At 46.6% G+C, this 21,402-nt stretch overlaps 1 protein-coding gene across 1 annotated transcript in view; it reads left to right on the forward strand.

Annotated features, from left to right (window-relative positions):
- The window catches only part of LOC144797756 (exocyst complex component 3-like protein), a 199,864-nt gene extending 179,190 nt beyond the window's left edge, over positions 1-20,674 (forward strand). Inside the window, exons 10-13 of the mRNA XM_078668517.1 lie at positions 6,474-6,596; positions 7,198-7,353; positions 14,144-14,268; positions 17,121-20,674. Of these exons, the coding sequence (XP_078524643.1) occupies positions 6,474-6,596; positions 7,198-7,353; positions 14,144-14,268; positions 17,121-17,307 (591 nt within the window). The 3' untranslated portion in view covers positions 17,308-20,674. The remainder of the gene's footprint in view (positions 1-6,473; positions 6,597-7,197; positions 7,354-14,143; positions 14,269-17,120) is intronic.
- The last annotated feature ends 728 nt before the right edge of the window (positions 20,675-21,402 follow it).

Here is a 21,402-nt window from a genome sequence, read left to right on the forward strand (position 1 = left end):
CCTTAGGCAACAGGTTTATCCTGGTCTTGGTGGACCATGCCACCCGGTACCCGGAAGCAGTCCCTCTCAGGACAGTCACAGCCCCCGTGGTGGGCCGTGCCTTAATGGGGATCTTTTCCCGTGTGGGGTTCCCCAAAGAGGTGGTCTCCGACAGGGGTACAAACTTCATCTCTAGGTACATGAAGTCTCTGTGGGAGGATTGTGGGGTGACATACGAGTTCACCACTCCTTACCATCCTCAAGGAAATGGGTTGGTTGAAAGATTCAACCGCACCCTCAACGGCATGAATATGGGCCTAGAAGAGACCATGATGCGGAAGTGGGACGTCTTGTTACCATGCCTGTTGTTTGCCTACAGGGAGGTGCCTCAGAAATCCTTAGGGTTCAGTCCCTTTGAGTTGCTGTATGGCCACCCTGTCAAAGGATCTCTCACTCTGGTGAAGGAGGGGTGGGAGAAATCCCGTGGGAAAACCCCTCAGGATGTGTTCAGCTATGTGCTGGCCATTCGCAACCAGACCAAGCGCTTCAGGAAGCTCGCTCAAGAGAACCTGGAGGCTAGCCAGGAGGAGATGAAAAGATGGTACGACCAGAACACTTCTCTGGTTGAGTTCCACCCTGGTCAGAAAGTGTGGGTGATGGCGCCGGTGGAGCCTTGCGCGCTCCGTGACAAGTGGACCGGGCCATATGAGGTGGTAGAGCGCAAGAGCGAGGTTACCTACTTGGTTAACATGAAGACTCCCAGGCAGCCCCTGAGAGTGTTCCACGTGAACCGCCTCAAGCCCCAATTTGAGAGGTCTGAAGTGACTATGCTCCTGGCTACAGATGCTGGAGGGGAAGAGGATAGTGATCCTCTCCCTGACCTCCTGGCAGCCAAGGAGCAAGATGGGTCAGTGGATGGTGTGGTCCTCTTGCCCACCCTGACCCCAGAGCAGCAGAAGGACTGTCGCCAGGTCTTGGGTCAGTTCGCCCCCCTGTTCTCCCTGACCCCAGGTGTCACCAACTGGTGCGTCCACGATGTGGACACTGGAGATAGTCTGCCAGTGAAACAGAAGTTTTACAGGGTGGCTGACAAGGTCAGAGCTAGCATCAAGGAAGAAGTTTCCAAGATGTTAGCGCTAGGGGTAATTGAGCCCTCCAGCAGCCACTGCACTAGCCCAGTGGTCTTAGTGCCTAAGACAGCTGCTACCCCCGATGGCCCCCCAGAACTCCGGTTCTGCGTGGACTACCGTGGTCTCAATGCGGTCACCAAGACTGACGCGCACCCCATCCCCAGAGCTGATGAGCTGGTGGATCGGTTGGGAGCTGCCCAGTACCTCAGCACCTTTGATTTGACTTCAGGGTACTGGCAGATTGCCTTAACTGAGGGGGCCAAGGAGAGGTCAGCATTTTCAACGCCAGAGGGGCACTTCCAGTTCCGTGTCATGCCCTTTGGGTTGAAAAATGCCCCTGCCACATTCCAGAGGCTGGTCAACCAGGTATTAGCAGGGCTGGAGGAATTCAGCGTGGCATACCTGGATGACATTGCTGTGTTCAGCTCCACTTGGGAGGAACACCTGCAACACCTCTGTGAAGTGTTGAAGGCTCTGCAGAAGGCAGGCCTCACTATCAAGGCCAGTAAGTGCCAGATAGGGCAGGGATCAGTGGTGTACTTGGGACACCAGGTGGGGAGCGGCCAGGTGGCGCCCCTACAGGCAAAGATTGATACCATTCTGGCTTGGGAACCCCCCAAGACTCAGACTGAGGTGAGAGCCTTTCTAGGTCTCACCGGGTATTACAGACGGTTTGTCAAAGGATATGGCACCATTGTGGCCCCTTTGACAGAGCTGACCTCTAGAAATCAGCCCAGGAAAGTGAATTGGACCGAGGCCTGTCAAACTGCTTTTGACACCCTCAAAACTGCCATGTGCACAGCACCGGTGCTTAAGGCACCTGACTTTTCCAGTGAGTTCATTGTGCAAACTGACGCTTCAGAGCAAGGCGTGGGAGCAGTACTCTCACAGATCAACGATGAGGGCGGACACCAACCAGTAGCTTTCATTAGTAGGAGGCTACTCCCCAGGGAACAGAGATGGAGTGCAATTGAAAGGGAAGCTTTCGCTGTGGTCTGGGCTCTGGAGAAGCTGAGGCCCTACCTGTTTGGGACTCACGTCCGTGTTCAGACCGACCACAGGCCCCTCAGATGGTTAATGCAGATGAGGGGTGAGAATCCAAAACTGTTGAGGTTGGTCCATTTCCCTACAGGGGATGGACTTTACGGTGGAGCACCGCCCTGGTACAGAACACGCCAATGCTGATGGTCTGTCCAGATTCTTCCGCCTTAGTGATGAGGACTCCCAAGAGGTTGGGTAGTTCTCCCCACTTTCAGCTGGAGGGGACACGTGTTAGACCTGACACCCTTGGCGTGGTTTTCCCCCATCTTTTTGCCTCTGCCTCCTGTATTTTTGATGCTGTGCTGGATTTCGTTTTTGCTGGTTTAGATGCTTTGGACACTCTGCCACTGCTGATCAGTGCCAGAGTGTAAATGCTCCCTATGTAAATTGTCATATTGATTGGGTATACCTGATATTGGCATATTTGTATCACCATGAAGTCCCTAGTAAAGTGCACTGTGTGTGCCAGGGCTGGTGATGACAGATGCTACTAGTGGGTCTGCAGCGCAGATTGCGCCACCCACATGAGTAGCCCTAAAATGGTGTCTCAGGCCTGCCAGCGCAGTGCCTGGGTGCAGTCAGTGGACTGCCATGTCCGCCTGGCCAGTGTCCCCACTGGCTGGGCCTAACCCTTCCCTGTCTGTGCACATCAGTCACCCCTATAGAAGGCTCAAGGTACCCCCCTGGGCAGGGTGCAGTGTATGGCTAAGGTAGAGCATGTAGTAGTGCAGGTCACATGCTCTTGTAGTGAGCGGCAGCCATTTTGTGTGCTCACTGCTGCAAGGTTATCTTGCTCCATAGACTAACATGGGGAGGCTGGTCCCAATGGATACCAGCCTATCTTCCCATAGGAACAAGATGGGACATAAGTGATTGATATCCCTGAACTCAGAATTTAATAACACGTCTTTTAGTAAAGGTTGTTTTTAAATTCTGTGTTTGAGAATAGTACTTTTAGAAAGTGGCTGTTCTCTTGTCTAACCTTTCTGTGTGCCTGGGCCTGCTTGTGGATTGACTGTCTGGTTTGAGGGTGACAGGGGCTGCAGAGCCCTCAGGAGGTTGTCTGAGTCAGCCCGTGGATGAAAGGATGCATCTGCTGCCAGGGAAGTGGGAGGAGATAGCACCTGGGAGTGAATAGGGCTGTGCCTGCCTGACCACAATGCTGGATCCACCTCCCGCTGGGCGACGGTCACCTCTGTCCCTGATACTGAAAGAAAGAAGGAAGCCAGGAAAGCCCCAGTGCTCCAGCAACACCCAGAACTGGTTTAGACCGGGCTCAGGGCCCACTTGCACAAAGACTTCAAAGGACTTGAAAGACTTTTAGGGGTATAAGAGAAGGACCCCTGACAACAGAAAATCAGATTCTACAATCAAGAGGAACCTCTGCTGGAAGAAGGACAGCTGAAGAACTAAGGGAAGATTGCCTTGCTGTGTGCTCTAAGGGCTGACCTGTTCTGCTGACCAACTGAAGCTGAGGAGGAGAGGGACTTTGCTGTGTGCTGTGCCCCTGCTTGCTTGAACTAAAAAGACTTTGCTGTGTGCTGTGTCTTCAACTTGAATCTCCAAGGGCCTGAGAAGAGCTGGCCTCCTGTTCTGGAACCCAGGGTTAAAAGGTTCCTAAGCATTGCCAAGCTGCAGAGGAGATCGTGTGGTGTTTTACCCCAACGTGTGCTACTGCTTGCCAGCTGTGGGAAAAGATCGTTGTGCTCATCGGCACACATTCAGGGGTGAGAGGAGGCCCGTGGTGTCTCCCTGCGTACAGAATTGCCCCCGACGATCTGCTGGCTGAAAACGGTCTTGCTGTGACCTGTGGCCCCGAAAATCTCTTGCCGCCAATACACCGCCGCGGCCCGGGGCCAGAGACACCCTCCAAACTTGCCGTCCCTGACCGGAGCTGCGGTAGCAAAGATCGAAGCCGCCGCGCTCCTATTGGCCCAGAAGAACGAGCCCCCTCAGTGATCGCCTCGCTATGATTGGCCTAGCGCCGCCGCGTCATCACTGAGGCTGCGTCCCGATTGGCCGATTGCGCTTGAGTCAGGAAGGGCTTGACCCGGGAGCCACACTGCAGTTGGCTGACTCCCGGGTGGCTGAGGAGGCGCGTCAGCTGAGCCACGCACTGATTGGCCCGCGTCATCGGGGCCGCTGAGGAAGCCGCTGGAGCCGTGGTTGCGGGCGCCGAAGCCGGGAAGAGAGACCCGACCTCGCCGAGGGAGAAACTGAAGTGATCTCTGCCCCAGGCCTGTTGTCCCTGCTCGGAGAGCTGAGCTAGCTCCCCGCCACTCCCTGGAGTGCTGAGAGCGGGCGGAGGGCTGCCGGGACCAGCCGGGGCGAAGTAAGAGTCTGCTCTGCTCGGCGCGAAGGTGCTGGCACATTCAACGGTGAGGCGCGTTCGCCTTGCTCGGGCTCAGTGAATTGAAGGGCTCAACAGGGAAGTTAAGTGCACGCTGGCATTGCTTTTACCACTCGTTTTGAGAGCAAATTTGAAATAAGTCAGTAACGTCATTTTGTTATACTAATTTAAGAGACTTGAGACTGATTTTTACATTTGAACTTCCTGATAATCAGTGCAACCCTTAAGATTAAGTGCAACATTTTCCTAAAGAAGCAACTATTGTGTATTATTGATTTTTAATTGCTGCAACTAGATAAGTTATATTTTTAGAAATATACTTACCTGTGTGGTCTCAGTTTGTGGTGGATTGGGGATCATTGTGTGTGTTAAGTGCATTTATTATACACATTGCCTTGGGGATAAGCCTGTCTGCTCGAGCCAAGCTACCTAGAGGGTGAGCAGGGGTTATGTACTGTGCGTACTTCTTCACCCTGACTAGAAGCAAGGGTCCCTACTTGGTCTAAGGTACATACCTCTGCCAATTAGAGACCCCAGATCTAACACATCCCCTCTGACAGTCTTCACTTACTAAGTTCTGTGTTTCAGCTGGTCTGTGTCCTGCTTATCATATTGGACTAGTCCACTTTTTGCCACAATGTGCTCCTTCCACTTTCCTCCACCAAAAACATTTAACCATGTTCAATCCATAGTCTGTTCTTACCCCTCTCCACTTACCCCTAAAAAGTATCTACTTTCTGAGGCATTCCCTGCAGCTTTCCATCTGTTTAGAAGTTGCTGGATTTGGTTGCTTTATCCCTATGCATTTATGCTTTTGTCCATATCCTTTCATTTTGCACCACTAATTGCAATGTTCAGCAGTTAGGCTTAAGCACCCATGAGGAGTCCACAAGGGAGCTAAACTGCTATACTATCTCTCACCTAAGGCCCACTTCTAGTATCAGTGCAGTTCTATTTATAAGTTCATGCTGGAAGCATGGCGACTTGGAAAGTGGAATGACTTGCATAAGGATGGTAGCTGTTAGGCCACTGTTCGTCCACTGTAGGTGGATTTTATGGTTGCCACAGAGTTACACCAAATTGGCATGCCTGGACTAAACAAACTCAGACTCCTTAATGACTGCTAAAGAACCCCCCCCCCCCCACTCCAACACTTCTCAAAGGAGAAGGGATCAAGCAATTGATGGTACACTGCCTCAGGTCTCAACTGATCATCATCATTCTGCTTTGCCTCTGCACGTCATCGGGCAGGTACTGACCCCTGCTCTCTGAGCCCTTCCTCCCACACTAACGATAACACACATCCCACTAATCGCAACCCCGCCAGGGTATTTTCCTCAGCACAGAGCCAAAATCATATATCAGACCCCTTCCTTCACCACATCTAGGTACTTGGGAGACACATTCAGTCCACCCCTCGGATACATCCTTCATTCAAAAGACAAATAAAACGAATTCCCTCCTTGGGTCCCACTGCTTCCATTGTAAGTGCCCTCCCCACCATGCATAAAGCATTACTCCCTCGACAGATGTGAAAGAGGGGAGTGGAAGGCAGTAGGTGCCATGGGTCTATACTTGAAATGCATTAGTTCAGCAATAGAAATAGTCTTTCCTGATCATCATTTTGGCTTGAGCAGTACTTTCATAAAACTGTTTTTAATAGTTGCACACCATTATTATTTAAGAATCATTCATATTTTGTAAGAAGAAATGAAATCATATTGTACATCTTTTGATACATGTACCTCACCACAACACTATTTACTTTCACTTTTGAGTAACCATCCTTTGGGGCAATTTGTCTTAGATGTTTTGATTTTGATACTCCTCATAATGTTGAATATATCAAAGTGTCATATATATTATACCCAATAGAACCAAACATTGAGAGAATATCCTTTTTATGCTCACATGCTTGCTTGAGGGTCAGTGATGCATTCTTCCTGGTAACATGTCTGTGTTATTGGTTATAGCCTCTCTTTCTGCAGCTGCCCTCGCGGCACTGGCTGTCAGGCTTCCAGATCATTGATAACATCTGCGGGGTTACAGAGCACTACTGCAGGCACTTCTCCCATGCCAGAAACCCAGCCTTCAAGGTGAGAATATCTACTGGTGGACATGCAGTGCAGTTTGGACAAAACCTGTTTTCTGTGGAAGATCTGTATAACTAGGCCATACCCAGACATCACATGCAAAAACACAGCTTAGAACTTCTATCTTTTTAACTGTAGTCCCATCCACTGGAAATGTTTAGGAACTGCCTGTCATCATACAACTATACTTACCACCAGTGGTAATCTACTAAAATCAATGGTGTTCAGCAGTCAATGGAACCCTCTGAGGAGGAACTGCTGGAACAGACTTGTTTTTTTGCATCTGTAATGTCTTTTTACATGAAAATGCAGAAAGCAATACACTCAGTAGAACCGGTGGGCTGGTTTTATCATAAGGTAAATCGCCAAGGTTGCTAGTAGCAGGAATGTGGCTCAGTTCCCCATAAAAACAGCAAATAGAACTGCAAACCCTGGGGAAATGGGCGTCAAAATGGCAAATGGTAATATCAAGCCAACTGTGATTTATTAAAACCTGCACTGCTCATCCCTCACTGTAATGTAAGAATGGGGTTCTCTGGGTTAGAAACCTTGTCTAGGTTAGGGCATTTCTGTGATCTGAGCTTTCTCTTTTTTCACATTCTAGTTCCTGCTGTCAGAGTGCGAGCGCATGGTGGTGATCGAGTACATTAGAGGGTTCATGCAGAAGAGACTGCAGTGCAAGAACCCTGAGGAGAGGGTTCAAGCCGCCGATCACATGTCTCAGGAGGCGCGACAGCTGGAGGAGCTCTTCACCAGACTGGTGAGAAGAATATTCTCTGCACTTAAGTCTGTGTCTGTCCCGGAAAAATAATTAAGTGTGGCTCATCAAGGAGAGAGATGACAGGCAGGTAGTTTGAAGCAATGGGGAAGTTAGGAAGATGCCCATCACTGATGCCAGGGCACTGCTCACTGCCTTTGAGAGCTTGGGCAGTTAGTGAGTGTCAGTAAAAGAGGTTAGGAGGCGGTCAATGCAAGTGCTAGAGTGGTACAAAGCCTCAACACCAGGGCTGTAAAATACTTGAAGTTTAAAAAGTTAACAGCATACAAGCCTGTCAGCGACCAGTATCCAGCAGACCATGGCCAGAACTGCAGTTAGGCTCACAACATAGAGTTTCAAGGAAAATGAAAGGTACACAGTGGTAATGGAATATAAACACAACCTAGGCTATAACACATCACCCCTCCTACAAAATACCATAACAACCATAAATAACAATCACTATAAAATGGTGAAAAAACTATCAGATAAAAAAGAATTAAATAAAAAAAAATGAGTAGAGAATTAAATATGCAAGCGCTAAGGAAGACGTATCAATACATAATTATCAGATTTCCTGGGTAGCCTTACTTTCTAACCATTACTCATGGCTGTAACATTCTCTTCCTTGTGACTGGATACTGCTGCTTTCTCACACTCCTTCCAATGCTTACGTTCTGCATCCTGCACCTTTTCTCCTTTTTCATATTCCATTTCTTCCCATCATCTAGCATCACACTGTTAGTTTTCACTTCTACTACACATTTGAGAACTGACCATCTGGATGTTCCTTTCCTTCCTGAATTACCCATTCTCACACAAACCATATCCCACACCTTGTACCGTCTTCTCAACATCTTTGAGTTTGTCATTATGTCTCTTGAGGTAACTGCTTTGCACCCTCATTCGAATATTCTCATCCATTTCATGAAAAGAAGTAATACCCATTCATCCATGTGATGAACCGAAGTCCTACCCATTCATGCAGTAGCGACCGCCGTGCAGGGCACTCCACCCCTCAAAGGATAAAGCGTAGTTTCCTCCATCGAAGAGTGTGGCATTGTCCTAAAATTCCACAACCATTTTTTTCCATCTTCTTTTCAGTCTAAACCACTCTGCACAGATAGTTGCACACATTCCTCCAACACTGTCAAAAACACTCAAGCAAATGGTACTAGGCAGTCCCATATTGCTTAATCAATCAACAAAGAGAGAGAGAGGGTTCAAGGTCACTCTTAGTCCCCAGTCAGTAAGCAAATAAACAAAGGAAGAGTGTCCGTTGGAGAAGCATTAAGAACTGATTGTAGCACGTAAAATATGAGGCCAGATGAAAGTGGTCAGATGACTAGACCAAATTTCAAGAAAAAATGCTGGATTTTTTCAGGAAACCCTCACTCACCCTAGTGGTGACATGCTTCATCATCGGGTCCACCGGGAGAGATCGAATACCTCCCCGGTGTGCTGCGACGCCAGGAGACTGCGGAGCAGGTTGTGTGAGAGTGAAGAGTGAAAAAAGTTAAGTGTAGTTAAAAATGTCTAAAGTTGTACCAAAAAATAATTTATTAACTGGTCAACCTGACATAATAAAATTAAATTAACTATGTGCAGGGAAAACTAGCCAAATAAAATATACTGGTGTTTCCCTGTTAGGGAAAGGTCAACATGTTTCTGCCCATTGTATGTGTGAATTTACAGGGCTTTCTTCAGGACCAATAAGCGAGTGTTTACCTCGACAGGTGTGGGCGCGCTAAGGCCCACCCTGCCAAAGGTTGTGAAAGTTAAAAATAGCACTATGTGTAAAATTGGTGCATAAAAAGTACAAACCAGTAGGCTTGGGGAATTACCTCTGTTGCGAGGAACCTAGAAGTTTGTACATAAAGTGAACCACGCCCCATAGATTCAGGAGGGGGGTGGGAGCGACAATGGCACACCGCCCGCAACGCTCTGCACCCTCTCGGCACCTAGTGCCGAGAGGGTGCAGAGCGTTGCGGGCGGGCGGTGTGCCATTGTCGCCATTGTCGCTCCCACCCCCCTCCTGAATCTATGGGGCGTGGTTCACTTTATGTACAAACTTCTAGGTTCCTCGCAACAGAGGTAATTCCCCAAGCCTACTGGTTTGTACTTTTTATGCACCAATTTTACACATAGTGCTATTTTTAACTTTCACAACCTTTGGCAGGGTGGGCCTTAGCGCGCCCACACCTGTCGAGGTAAACACTCGCTTATTGGTCCTGAAGAAAGCCCTGTAAATTCACACATACAATGGGCAGAAACATGTTGACCTTTCCCTAACAGGGAAACACCAGTATATTTTATTTGGCTAGTTTTCCCTGCACATAGTTAATTTAATTTTATTATGTCAGGTTGACCAGTTAATAAATGATTTTTTGGTACAACTTTAGACATTTTTAACTACACTTAACTTTTTTCACTCTTCACTCTCACACAACCTGCTCCGCAGTCTCCTGGCGTCGCAGCACACCGGGGAGGTATTCGATCTCTCCCGGTGGACCCGATGATGAAGCATGTCACCACTAGGGTGAGTGAGGGTTTCCTGAAAAAATCCAGCATTTTTTCTTGAAATTTGGTCTAGTCATCTGACCACTTTCATCTGGCCTCATATTTTACGTGCTACAATCAGTTCTTAATGCTTCTCCAACGGACACTCTTCCTTTGTTTATTTCCATATTGCTTAATGCCATGTTCCTTTAGGTATCTCCTGAATTCTTGGGAAACAAAGTGAGGTCTGTTTTCCCTAATAGTCTCCTCTGGGCAATGGGCAGCTCTCCCTCCTAAAACGTATTTGTGACAATTTTTGTTAGATAACTTCTTTCAAGAATCCAACCATTGGCCATGTACAATTGTTGTTAAACAACAAAATGGAATACTTTCCTTCAAAACCTTGACTACAGAAAGGACCTCATATGTCCATCCCTACCTTTTGCCATGCACACTTGAGAAAATCTATCAGGATCTATATATGTCTCATTTGCCACAATCACTGCTAGCACAGATAGTACATCCCCTTACCTATCATCCTATCTTGCGATCCATGCCTGGCCACCAGATGTCAATTCAAGCCCTCCTCTTCATGTAGGACATACCTCCATAACCTTCATGCATCTTTTTCATCACTCTTTCTCATAAGGTTTCTGGCACCAGCAAACTGTCCCCCCTCTCGAAAGCCCTTATGTACTAACAACTCATACCACACAGGTTTGAAAAAATTCAAATCTGCCTCATCACTTACCGCCGCCTGTCAACCTTTGGGTTTTATCACTTCTGGCAAAACCCTGTCACCAGGCACTTCTTTCTTCCACGCCTCCTCTTAAATGACCCGGCAATACATTTGGTTTCTCTCTATTACCACCCAGCCATCACACTTTTCAGATCCTTCCACCTTTGATAGCAGCCTCAACAAACAAACAGCATTCATGTATAATATCCCTGGAACATGACTGAACATACTTGATTTCAAACTAATATCCCTGAAACTGATATAAACATTTAGCTATATGAGGAATAACTTACCCTACACCCTTCATGGTAAATAAATCCATGAATTCTTAGTTTGAATGAGGTTTCTTAAAAAGAGTCGTGCCTCCTTCTTGGTTTTGGAGCCACTTTACTATACAAGGAGTTGCTTACTCTCCACACTTTGTGGTCAATAATTCCTTGAGTTCTTAGTTCGAACAAGGTTCCTCATACATGCACAAATATTGAACCTCCTCCAACAGGCTAATGCCTCTTTCGCAATTGTGCAATAACTCTTGTTGGCTCTCCTGAAGTGAACACCACTAACCTTTCCTTCACCAGGCCTTGGCTGCATGCTAGCAGCTTTGAAAATGGTAGAGCTGTAAAGAGGATCATTTGCCTTCAGCTTCATGGCATTGCCAATGCTTCTCTTTATGTTGTCAAACATGCCTTGGCATTCTTGTGGTCACACAACCCTCTACTTTTTTCATTAATGTCCTTAAAGATTGTGTCGGTCGGTGAAATGCTCAACAAAGTTGGCATAATATTTTGCCTGTCTGAGAAAGGAATGGAGCTGGTCACACTCTCCAGGGCTTGTAACATTTTTTATCTTGGGTTTTAGTCCCTCACATGACAGCGAGTGCCCTAAAAACTCCACCCATTTAACTGCACCTGCACTTGTGGATGTCCACTGTAAATCCTGCCTCCTTCAACTTGGTGGGTGTTTTCCTCAAAACATCATCATACTCTGTTTTGCTAACACCCTACACCAGTATATAATCCTGGAAATGTAATCCCCTTTGCATTTTCTCTATTAATTTGTGCATGCAACATAGAAGCACTTAAAAATGTGAAAGGCAAACTAAATTGCATCCATGCAAATTGGAAAGATTCATCTGGCATCAAGACTTAAGTAAAATGTACAGACCAGGGTGCAACAACACTTAGTGGTAAGCATCTTAGAGATCTAAAGAATTAAAATATTTAGCATTTCTCAGGCTCATCAACAGTTCGTTGAGATTTGGTAGCGGATGTCTGCCCACCCAAACGCCACCACTCAGGTTCCTTAAGTCCAGCCACATTCTTATTTTCCCATTGGCCTTTTGAGCTATAACTATGGAACGTAACCATTCCGCTGCATTTATTTGTTCTATCACATTTGCTCTGTACAGTCCATCCAGCATTCCTTTACGAAATCCCTCAAAACCAACAGAACATTGTGTACATTATGGACATTGGGTCAAGCATCCTTCTTTAACACAATACGATGATAGAATTTCTTTGAACACCCCAGTTTGTGGCTAAGCAGTTGGGGACATTCCAGCACCCTCTTGTCAGCTTTCCCACCCATCACTACTACCAGATCGGGGTGATTGGGGTCAAGAATATTCCCAAAGCTCGCTGCTCTCATCATTCCAACAAGGATTTCCCTTTGCACAACATAAACCCTGCCTCGTTCTTGTCTATCTTTGTACCTTCGTTGAGGAGAAAGGTCGGCCACCAGGGACAACTTACCAGCACAATAACCTTAATGTTTTATATCTGTTTTGGAGCGTTCTGCCAATCGAAGGCTCTCCCAAACCTCCTTGTCCAGCCCCAATAAGTACTCTTGTATTCTTAAATTGTTTGTCCTGTTGCTCACTTGTGATTTCTTCATGCAGTTCCCTAAACTTGCATGTGGATCCTAGCATGCACAACACTGCTACATATTTTTTAATTGGTACTCCTGGTGGCTGCACAAGTGAAAACTATTTCTTTCTTTCCAATACCATGCTGATTTTTTGTCAAAGTTCCCCTCTAAGGCTCTTAAAGCTTCTATGCACCTGTGATTTGATACCTCTTTCATGTCTGTGTCCTCATACCCTTCTGCCTCCTGGCCAGTAAGAGGTAACATTTTCAAGATTCTTCTGAACTGAATTCCTAAACAATGTTCCAGCATCTCCAACTTGTTTAGCCAATATATGTCAGCACCCACCACCTCTAGGTAAATTTCAAATACTTCCTCCCACGCCATCACTAGTTCACCCACACTCTGTAAAAATGTACTCTGCCCCAATCATGCCAAAATGTACATTTATACTTTGCATATTGCTCTTACGGTTTCATAAGTTTCAAAATAATAATCTAACTTTGACAAAAAAAAAATAATCTAAAATAATGAAAGTTGTCACCCTTGCCTTCCCGGATCCGGCAGCATACATAACACAACTAACTAAAATTATAAAAAGCTGTCATCATTGTAAGTGGGAAGCAGTTTATCCTTCTGCGCTTAGTACACTGCCTCACCACACACCGGCAATCTCAAGAGAGTAGGATGAGCCGAGACTGTGGCTGGGGGCTCAGCCAGTGCACATTTGAATGTAAGATACAGTGGTGTGGGGAAGATCAAAAGCCACTAAAGTTGGTTTGCCAGAACACTTTATGTAAGTACATTCTCACTTGACCAACATGGTGTGTTCCTTCTGCCCGTTGTCAGTAGTCAAAAGGCTGAGATGACCATTACCCTTCCTGCATAATGGTGGCCAGTGTAAACTGTCAGGTTGGATCTTGAGGTTTCAGTGGGAAACTCATTACCAAAGTTGCATAGTGTTTGCACACTAGGGATGTAAAACACAAGAAGTTAACTGAAAAAAATAAACAGCATCCAACACTGGAAGCGACCAGGATTCAAGTAACCACAGTCAGAACCTCAGTTAGAATCACAACAACATAAAGTTACAAGGCCCCTTAAAGGCACACAGTGGTAATATAATTCAAGCACAATCTAGGCTATAACAGGATGTTTAGAAAAGGGGTCAGGGAGAGGTTAGGGGAATTGTCAGTGCGCGAGAGAAGTTTCAAGGAAGTTGTCAGTTCTAGGGATAAGGCAGAGCTGCTAGTCAAATTAGGGGGAAGTTGACAGTTGACTTGGAGATAGGCTGTTGGTCAGTCTTGGCAAGAAGGGGCAGGCTGCTGGCAAAGTATTAGGGAAACAGCAGCCGATGAATGCTCCTGAGGAACAGATGTAAGAGATGTTAGTCAATGCCAGGAAGAGAAGCTACGGACTTTTCAGAAATACAGCGGTCATGCTAGTTGGTCAGTACTAGACAGAGATTAGGGCAGTTGAGCAGCACCTGAGAACTGACACAAGGAGCTAGCCAGAGACAAAGTGAAAAGAGATCGGGTTGTTGGTAGGAGAAGGTTCCAGTGTTGCCCATCTATGACAGCTAAATGTTTCGCCTTGGGACAGGAGGTATGGGTAGCTTAGGAGTATCAAGAATAGGTGGCTAGTTATTATTGATGGCACAGCATTTACTCTCTTTCTCTCTTACGTTATTAGGGACTCCCACAAACCGAGCAGTGCGGCAGTGTCATTCTGGGCATCCAGGAACTCCTCCGTCTACAGGATCCTAACCTGCTCAGCCTGGAGGTATCTGGGTTCACTGCCAAGTATCCGGATATCAGGTATCCGTCCTTGTTCCCTCCGTTCACTTGTGCCCAATGACACCAGGAATACCCATCTTTACTTGTTGTGCTGCTTTCCTTCTAACTCTTATACTCTACCTTTCCTACTCCTTTTAGATATGTTGTTCAGCAGCCCCTTTCACATAGTCCTTCCTACTGTCTACTCTCTTGCCCTTATTGGATGGAGAGTACCCTGTAGAGAATTTTGGGTGTGGTCAATATAAAAAAAACACTTTGAAAGGCTAGCAAGGAGGTGAGAGGGTGTTGGGAGAGAGGGAGTGTTAGAGCCAGTTAAATGCCAGGTATCTGACTTAGCGGACTAATGCGTCCACTATAGGGGCCTGTGCTCGACCTCGTGGTCATAGGTTCAAATCTCAGGTGGGTCCACTCAGACTTTTATCCTCACATATGTTATTCAGCACCAAGATGCCCTTTAGGGTGAACGTGCGCTTTACAAATACACATTGTTATCTTGATTTTGTTTTTAGTTCTCGCCTGAGCCAATGCGCTTGCGCATTGCTCCGGCGAGATTATATTAAGCGTAAAAGAAAAGTCTAACAAAACGGCTGCGGATCGCATACAGTTCATGTGATCTATGCGCGTGCACACCATCGCCAGCCACATAACACACCACCATTTCTCTGTGCCTCGGCATCAGACTTCAAAGGCTGATGCTCCCCCGCCCCCGCATCAGACTTCAAAGGAATGCGCTTCCGATCCCCTGCCCCCCGCCACAGCAATGCCGAGAGCTTTGTTCTGGATGAAAGTGAAAGCCTACCGTGCTTGTTTACAGTAGCCTTGCTCCTCAAATACTGTTGCTGTGTTGCCATCTCTCTAGGGACACTCAGCTTGAAAACACTCGACCTGCTAGCTGCAATGCTACATCCGCTATGCTTTGCCTCTAGACACGTTGATCCCTCGCAGACTGTGCTGACTCTGCCCCTCCTGATTCTGAAACAGACCAACGCAGTCACCATGCAGTCTCTTCTCTCTGTCTTATGATGTCTGCCCTGCCACCATTTACTTCAGACCCTCACCCTCACACCTCCTCACCCTCACACACCATAACACCCTCTCACCCTCACACACCCTCACTCACCCTCACACCCCACCCACCCTCACACACCCTCGATCACCCTCACCCACCCTCACACCATCACCCCCCTCACCCTCACCCCCCCCACACCCTCACACACACCCTCACCCTCACACACCCTCCCCCCATCACCCTCAGCCTCCCTTACCCTCACCCTCACACACCCTCACTCACCCTCACACCCTCACCCACCCTCACACACCCTCACTCACCCTCACAACCTCACACTCACAACCCTTTCACCCTCACTCACCCTCACACACCCTCACTCAGGAACACCAGCACATCACTCAGGGACAGCACCACATCACTCAGGGGCACCACCACATCACTCAGGGGCACCACCACATCACTCAGGGACACCACCACATCACTCAGGAACACCACCACATCACTCAGGAACAATACCACATCACTCAGGGATACCACCACATCACTCAGGGGCACAACTCAGGGGCACCACCACATCACTCAGGGACACTACCACATCACTCAGGGACACCACCACATCACTCAGGAACACCACCACATCACTCAGGGACACCACCACATCACTCCGGGACACCACCACATCACTCAGGGACACCACCACATCACTCTGGGACACCACCACATCACTCGGGGACACCACCAAATCACTCTGGGACACCACCACATCACTCAGGAACACCACCACATCACTCAGGAACACCAACACATCACACAGGAACACCACCACATCACTCGGGAACACCACCACATCACTCAGGGGGGCACCACCACATCACTCAGGGACACCACCACATCACTCAGCAACACCCCCACATCACTCAGGAAAACCACCACATCACTCGGGGACACCACCACTTCACTCAGGGGCACCACCACATCACGCAGGGACACCACCACATCACTGAGGGACACCACCACATCACTCAGGGACACCACCACATCACTCAGGAACACCACCACATCACTCGGGAACACCACTACATCTCTCAGGGACTCCACCACATCACTCAGGGACACCACCACATCACTCAGGGAAACCACCACATCACTCAGGAACACCACCACAGCACTCAGGGACACCACCACATCACTCGGGGACACCACCACATCACTGGGAGACACCACCACATCATTCGGGGACACCACCACATCACTCGGGAACACCACCACATCACTCAGGGGCACCACCACATCACTCGGGAACACCACCACATCACTCGGGGACACCACCACATCACTCGGGGACACCACCACATCACTCAGGGACACCACCACATCTCTCAGGGACACCACCACATCACTCTGGGACACCACCACATCACTCTGGGACACCACCACATCACTCTTGGACACCACCACATCACTCTGGGACACCCCCACATCACTCTAATACACCACCACACCACTCTAATACACCACCACATCACTCAGCCCAACCACATCATCACTCAGCACCACAACAGCAATGTCCTTGCTTGCTACCTACAAGCATTGCCATAGCCAATAGGACTCACATTAGGAAAGTGTAAGCTGTTGGCATTGTGAATAACAGTGCTATTAATTTATATATTTTCAAAGCCAACACATATTAAAAAAATGTGTCATTTACAATACCAATAGCTCACACTTTCCTAATGCGAGACCTATTGCATTGCAAATGCTTGTTTTCTGTGCAATCAATTTGTCAAGGATACCCCCAGGTTTTTGTGCAGACCATTCCACCTTTCAGCATCTATCCTGTACACATTTTCTTTTTTCGTTGCAGTGACGACCACATCTCTGCCCTGCTGGAGTTTCGAGGAGACGTGTCCCGAGACGTGCGCAACCTTGTACTTGAGATGATGCAGCAGAATCCACGCTCGCCACCTGTGAACTACCAGCCAATCTTCACCCACATTCTGGTGCCTGCCCCACTACTATCATCTTGTCTACGCTCGGGAAAGTGTGCCTGACAATCCGTGTCTACCAAACGCAGCCCTGTTATTTGTCACGTTACTAACCTAGACATGTCATTCCAAATTCAACATACTGCTGGCAAAGCTCTGTGAACCACTGCCACAGTTTTACATTTGCCAGACATGACAGCAATCTAGGCACACAATTTCTCCCACTTATAGGCTGTGCATCTGCCAACACTGCTGCTATCCCACCACAACCGCCACGTCAAGGTAGTGATACCACAGCCTCTTCATCCATATCACTGAAAAGTCTCTTTCTGCTTGATTCATGGGTTTGCTTCTATAATCTGTCAGCGGGGTCCGCTGTAAACCTGGTTGTTTCTCTGAGGTGCCTCTCCTTGTTTTGTCTCTGTGGTGTTATGCTTTAATATGGCACCTTTTTGCCTGTCTTTTTCCAATCTAGATCAGTGTCCTGATTTCGAGGAAGTCTTTCTTCAGTCCCGCTGTCGGGTCTCTGACTTGTCTGGTTGTCTTTTTGAGGGCTCTCTCTATCGCTGTGTTCTCTTGCTATAGCAATTGTTCCAATGCCTCTCCCTGATTTATGAATGTATTTCTTCTACCCTGAGCTCGCTCTCCATCGGGGATCTTTCTTATGACTCTCTTAATCTCTCTGATGTCTTGTTGTCCTTGTACACAGTGCCTCTTCATAAGGGATACATGTTACTGCTTGAAAGCTCTCTCTGCTTTTCCTATGAGCAGTCTTCCTTATAAGTGGATCTTCCAGAGCCCTCCTCTGATTCAGCTGTGTCTTTAAAGCCTGACAGTCTTTCTGAGGATTTTTTTATGCCTGATCTTCTGGTTAGTATTCAGCCAAATAAGAGACAAAATGTTTTACGTTTGTGGTGTAATCTAAGCAAGATGGTGTGTTACTGGGGTTTCGGTGCAGTCCCTTAAAGGAAAGGAGTTCAACATATTAGGCTGAAGTGACTGAACAATGGGACCTCAACGAGGCTGGGGTGTAGTCACTGATAGATGAAGGGTGCCTATGTCCTATCAAAGATGGCGTCCTTCAGCTTGGAGTGTTGTCACTGATGCCACTAAGAAACTTTACATCCATCAGGTTAGTGTTTGTTCAGCAAGAGAATAGGTGCCCCTTGTGTTAAAGTAGCTACTGAGAGGCCAAAGTTCCCACTGGGTTGGAGGTTAGGTACTGAGAAACTAGGTGCTGCTTAGTGGAAATGAGTTCTCAGGTTTGAGTTCAGCCACAGAGAGATGACATGCCATTTAGGTTGAAGTGCAGTCACTGAGGGAAAAGCACCCCTTAGGCTGAGCATTCAATGAAAGCCAATGCAGTCTTTGAGATGTAAATATCTCTCTGATAGCAGTCTTTGAGAAACCCGGTGTTGCCATTATTGGAGTGTAGTCCAGTATCCTTGAGGCTGGAGAAATTATTGAGAAACTAGATGTGGTGCCCACCAGGTTGCACCATAGTTGTGGAGCTGCCCAAGTTGGAGCTGCTCAAGTTGAGAAATATAATTGTTCTTGTAAGGATGCAGTCCGTGAGGAGAAACAGTGATCCTCAGATGAATGCTGAGCCACTAATGGACGGTGTTAATATCAAATCATTAAGCAGTCACTAAGAGGCAGGGTGGTCCTCATAATAGACCACTCCATGAGAGGGTGGTCCTCAGATAAGAACATACTCACTAAAAGATAGTGTGTACCTCAAATAGGGGGCAGTTCCTTAGAGATGAATGGCTTTGATGTTGGGGGATATTGTAGGGAAACTTAGAACCTTCATATTGGTGGCCATCTTGAGAGAATGTGTTATTCATGTTGGTGATGATGCCTGAGAGATTGTTGGCCTTTGCGTGTGAAGCCTTCGCTGAGACCGGTGCTTTATATTTTGAGGAGCCTTGCCTGAGCGGTGGTAGGTATTTTGTTATGGGTCATTTCATTGATGAATGCCTTTCATGTGCACCATCCTTGAAAGAAAGTGCCCCTCATTCTGGGGACCGCTGCAAAGAGATAAACACCCCTCCTTTTAGCATTCATCTGAAGCACCTAAAAAACAACAGCCCCTTATTGTGAGGTCATCACTGAGAAGCATGAGGGTGGGGGTCCTCTGATCAGAATGAATTTATTGTTATGGTGACCCTTATATTTGGGCCATGAATGAAAGCTTTGGTACCCCACATGTTGAGGGTCATCACAGAGACGCGGGTGCCCTTGAGATCATAGGAATATTTACAAGAGATGCTCTAACTCTTCTCACATCCAAATTTCTGTTTTGTGTACTGTCTGTACTCTCTTTCAATGTGATATCAGTGCAAAGCATCTCGAATTTATAAGCCCTATGGGCTGTGATTACATACACTTTTTCATTACATTTTTGCTGCCTCCCTGATTTTTTCTGCTGCCTCCACCACCCTCTGAATTCCTTGGACAGTTGTATGTGATTTAATAGAAAAGTGGTTTCATGGATTACCATTACTGAGAAACAATATTCACTTAAACTGTTTAACAGAAATTAGCAGGATATATGGCATTTATCATTTCACACAAAACAATTCATAGAATGTATCTTTTTTTCTGAAATTGGCTTTTACATGCTTATTGTTTAAGCTGTAAATGCAATGGTTTGCAGATCTTTCTTTCAAAAACATTTTTGTTAGAGTTATTTATTTCAGTGGTTTACTTCAGTGATCATTATTTCAGATTTAATTCTTTTTCATTGTCAAACAGTTATTTCGGATGCTTTTGTTCTTGTTTTTTTGCTGACCCCTCATCACCCCATTAACACCATTCAATTCCCCAGCTTCTCACACCCTCTAAACATTGTCCATACCTCTCCTCTTAATTTCCCTTTCTGCACCTAAACTGCTGTGAAGTATATCCAAGAGTCTTCTTGTGATTTAAAGATTAATTTATTGTTACATTATACAGTGATAAGTTTATATGTATTGAGGGCTCAAGGGGGAAACTCCAACTGACAGAGTGGAGATCCAAGCCTTTCCTCAAACATTCCAAGTGTAACAATACATATAGTAAAAGCTCAGGTGAAAATGAGAATTCCACAAATGTCCTGTAAAGCAGGGTAATAAGAAATAACACATAAACACAGTGGAAGTGTAAACAGCATAAACTCCACATTTCTCCCCCTTTAACAAAGAAAATGGAATTAATCATTGAATTTGCAAGGAACTCTCTTGATCTTTAAACTTCTTCTAACTATCATAGAGTCATAAGTTTTCTTTTGTACACTGGAGTGATTGCCAGTGTTTTTGACCATGGCCAAGATAGAAATGTTCCACCATTGCCCATTCAAAGTTTCAAAGCTTGACCTCTAATGTTAACAATGCATGCAAGATCTCTGAATTTTGATTTCCCTTTTTGCAGTAATAAAGGTTCTTTAACACGACCCCTATCCCCAATGGAAAACTTGCTCTCCATATTAATTGTAGGCAGTTTACGTTTTTGATACCTGCTACGGCTAACTTCATCACTCAGCGATTTACCTCTCGCAGCTTCTTTCAACACAGTGCAATCCTCGTTAAAAGCTTCTACTTTCCAAAAAAGGAATGAGGGTGGACACAACTGTTCTTCCTCTCATTAATTCGAAAGGAATAGACCCAGATACAAAGTGAGGGGTGGTTCTGTATGGTGTAGCACGGTTACAACGAATTTTTTACAACGCACTACCATTACATCGCAACTTTTACCACGCAAACCATTACAACGCAATGCGCTGGGGGGCGCTCTAGGATAGGGAATGTATTTAATATACTATCCAACACCTTCCCTGCTATCCACGGGGACTGGAGTTGGAATAGTAAATTAAATAATTCACTATCCAGCACCTAAAAGCATTATGCGTTGTAATGGACTGCGTGGTAAAAACCGCGTTGTAAAGGCATGCGTGGTAAAAGCATGCGTTGTAGTGACACCAATCCTTCTGTATGCCCAAACAACATCTCTAATTGCAGTCTCATAATCCACTCTCGCTTTGATGGCACTTTGTATGCATTCAACCAAGACCATGTTGAATCTTTCGATTTTACCAAAGGCTCGGGGGGAATAAAGTGGAGTGCGTAAGTGTTTCACTCCCATTTTGGCCAAAAAATTCTGCATGGTGACGGAGGTAAACTG

This window comes from Lissotriton helveticus, chromosome 12, assembly GCF_964261635.1.
Source record: "Lissotriton helveticus chromosome 12, aLisHel1.1, whole genome shotgun sequence".
NCBI lineage: Eukaryota > Metazoa > Chordata > Amphibia > Caudata > Salamandridae > Lissotriton > Lissotriton helveticus.